Source organism: Geospiza fortis, unplaced genomic scaffold (genome assembly GCF_000277835.1).
Source record: "Geospiza fortis unplaced genomic scaffold, GeoFor_1.0 scaffold488, whole genome shotgun sequence".
Classification (NCBI taxonomy): Eukaryota; Metazoa; Chordata; class Aves; order Passeriformes; family Thraupidae; genus Geospiza; species Geospiza fortis.
This window is the reverse complement of record NW_005054365.1, coordinates 2,700,990-2,704,096: the sequence shown is the minus strand read 5'-3', so window position 1 is coordinate 2,704,096 and position 3,107 is coordinate 2,700,990. Positions and strand designations below refer to the sequence as shown.

Below are 3,107 nucleotides of genomic sequence, written 5' to 3'. Positions count from 1 at the left end.
TGTTAGTGAATTTTGAAAGGCATGATTTTAAGCACTGCCATTTGAGAGGATTTATTATCTGTAGACCACTGAATTTTAGAGGGAACTAGGCTTATTACTAGACTTAGAGGAAATTTGAAATTGGTGTCCCCCCATGTAAAAAAAATTGGTAGTTATTTAAAATATGACAAAATGAGAAAAGGTTTGTGAAATGGCTGGCTGTTGGAAGGTTTCTGTCAAGCCATAATGACTAAATCACCTTCCAAACACAATTTTATCTGCTAAATTAATTTGGAGATGGGCAGAATGTGCATATATATGTATGCAATTTGTCAGTCACTTGGGGAAAATATTAATAAACTACTTAAACCAGCTAGCCTAGGTGCAAAGCTAGACTCAAGTTACCTTCTGTATTTGGTGACGTTTGCTTTAGTAAGGAAAGACTTGAGAAAAAATTAATTTTCTATTCTAGTAGTAATTTTGGTCTGTGTTAGCTGTTGAAGAGTCTGCAGCAAGCTTGATCTTTATTGATGAAGTACCTAACTGTGATACAGACTACTTCTGAGCTATTTATCTTTGGTTTGTTTTTTTTTTTTTTTTTGATGTAGTGTCCTGTGGCATTTGGCAGTGAGAGGTCCTAAGGCAGACAGGTATTTGTTTCATGTGAAACCTCAGTGCTAACGTGTCTCTTGTTTTGGTTTGTGTTTTCAGGGATCAGGCAGGAATCTCCAATTCATTGCTTGCTGAGTGTCCTGTCTGGTGGAAGCTATGTCCATATTGCCATTCACTCCACCAGTTGTGAAGAGACTTCTGGGGTGGAAAAAATCCGCTGGTGGCACTGCAGGGGCCGGTGGTGGTGAGCAGAATGGTCAGGAGGAGAAGTGGTGTGAGAAAGCAGTGAAAAGCTTGGTCAAGAAGCTAAAGAAAACAGGACAGCTGGATGAGCTTGAGAAGGCAATTACGACTCAGAATTGCAATACAAAATGTGTGACAATACCAAGGTAAGTGCTATTGTATTTGAAATTGTTACAGCCACTTAGGAAATGACTAAATGGATGCTCAGACCTTCTGTGAACAAATGACTAAAAAGTAGTTGCATGCTTTTGATTCTTTAAAGTTATTTAAAACCTGTATTGGATTAATACGGTGTTTGCTTATAAAGGAAATCACATGCTTTGTGAAGTCACAATTTCGTTACATTTCAGTTTTCATTGATATGTAGGATCCTGTTTTTGTGTATTCTCATGATATTTAACACTGGTCTTAGTTTGTAGCACTGCCTTATGCTTTTATTTAATAACCCTGTCTATACTTGGGGAGGGGAGCATGCTTGAGCCAATACTTTTACTTGAAGAAATACTAAAAGACTAGTTTTTCCTTGGTCAACACTTCAGTAATCTAATTATTTTCAATTTTATCTGCTAGTTTAAATGGTACAAGCTTCCTCCATTCTCCCTTTTGAAGGGAAATTTTATCTTTGGAGGCAGGTTGTCTGAAGACCAGTTTATTTACTGTAATTATTGTTATTGTTTAATGAAAACACTTTTTGCTTAATAACTTGGGGTATTTCTAGAATTGCTCTTCTGAAATGTATAAAGATTTAGATGAACAACTTGCATTCTACCCCTTTGACTTTCCCAGCTTAATTCATAGCAACTGCTGTGCGAGAGCAAGGGTTATGTTTGTAGGTATAATGCAGTCTCCTCTTGATTCATGTTGCACTGAATTCCCACTGGGGAGCCTGGGCAGGCTCATTGTGTGTGACAGAAGTATCAAATCACTTCACAGGTGTGTTTTTCCCTGGAAAAGTTAGCGCATTTCACTTTTCTGGGCACTTAAGTCCCTTGATGCTGAAGTTATTTATAGGGGAGAGGAGCTACATCTGGTTTATGAACTTCATTTCTGTATTAGTGCATTCATCCTAGCTACTTTCAAACTTTGTATTAATCATAGTGCAAGCTAGATTTGACTGGTGTCACTAATGATTCCATATATCAAATGTGTTGTAGCTGTTATCTGATAATGGTTTCAGCATTCTGTTTTCAATTTGACGCAGCTGTCTGGGAAAGTCATGACTATACCCTGAATAAACGACTATTTTAATTCTTATTTTTCTCTTTCCTCTTCACATTTTGTTTCTAATGCTGCCCTCCACTTGTATTTTCTTCCCTAGAATATACCCAAAAATTTCTGGTTTTGCCTTCTGCTTTCTTCCTTTTGCCAGATGGAAACGATAGATTAAAAAATATTAGTGCTTTCTTGTCTTAGTGTATTATCAGCAGACTAAGATTGGAACCTGTAAGGTTTTATGTTTCTTGAGATGACTCCATGTATTTAGCGAGTCTTTACTGAGGCTGAGATGAGGTGCTTAATTGGAAGTTGTTTCATATGACACAAGTTAAACACACTTAATATAAAAATTTGTTACCTAGATTCTAGAACTCTTGGCTTTTATAGAGCCCTCCTTCAGGGATACTGGAGCAGTAGACATTGCTATTTCAGAAAAAGAGATGTCTACAATGAATTTTGTTAGAAGATACAAACACTATTCTAATACATCATTATTTTTGAGTAGACTCTAGTCTACTCATAGTAGAGTGTGCTTGCGTGACCTTTTGTGCTAAAGTAGACGTAATAAATAATTTTTAAAATGGAATACAAATATTCTGTGACTAGCAGTTCTTGCTGTTCTCTGTCTTCCACTCAGCTGTAAAAAGAACTGGACCTGGATTTTACTCCTCTTGAGTGCCTTAGGAGTTAGTCAGGAAGAGTTTTTCTGTTGGTGTTGGCTATTATACAGGGCTTAATTTTAAATTAAAAAATTGTTTTGGCACTAAGTGGCAGGGTGATATCAGGGCTACCAGCAGTGCCATGCAGAATTTTTTAATTTCATAGCTGGGTTTTGTATTGTTGATATTATTTCACTTTGACAGTAGTAGTTTGGATTCCCAAGAAATAATGAATGTCAACTCAGTACTGTAATGACTTCTTGGAGATTCTGTTCTTGGATTTAGTAAGTTAATGAAACCACTGCTTGAGACCCACTTTAATGAATGTCTTAAAGATCTGCAGATCAGCAGGGATAAATAATAAAATGCTGAATTTGAAACTTTTTTCCTTACTAGTCA

General features: G+C 36.5%; 1 protein-coding gene across 3 annotated transcripts in view; it reads left to right on the top strand.

The window, feature by feature from the left end:
* The first annotated feature begins 686 nt into the window (after positions 1 to 686).
* Positions 687 to 3,107, top strand: part of SMAD2 (SMAD family member 2) — a 39,063-nt gene continuing 36,642 nt past the window's right edge. For all 3 annotated transcript variants that reach the window (XM_031059630.1, XM_005424187.3, XM_005424186.3), the window contains exon 1: positions 687 to 980. In XM_031059630.1, coding sequence (XP_030915490.1) covers positions 748 to 980 — 233 coding nt within the window. In that variant the 5' untranslated portion in view covers positions 687 to 747. The remainder of the gene's footprint in view (positions 981 to 3,107) is intronic.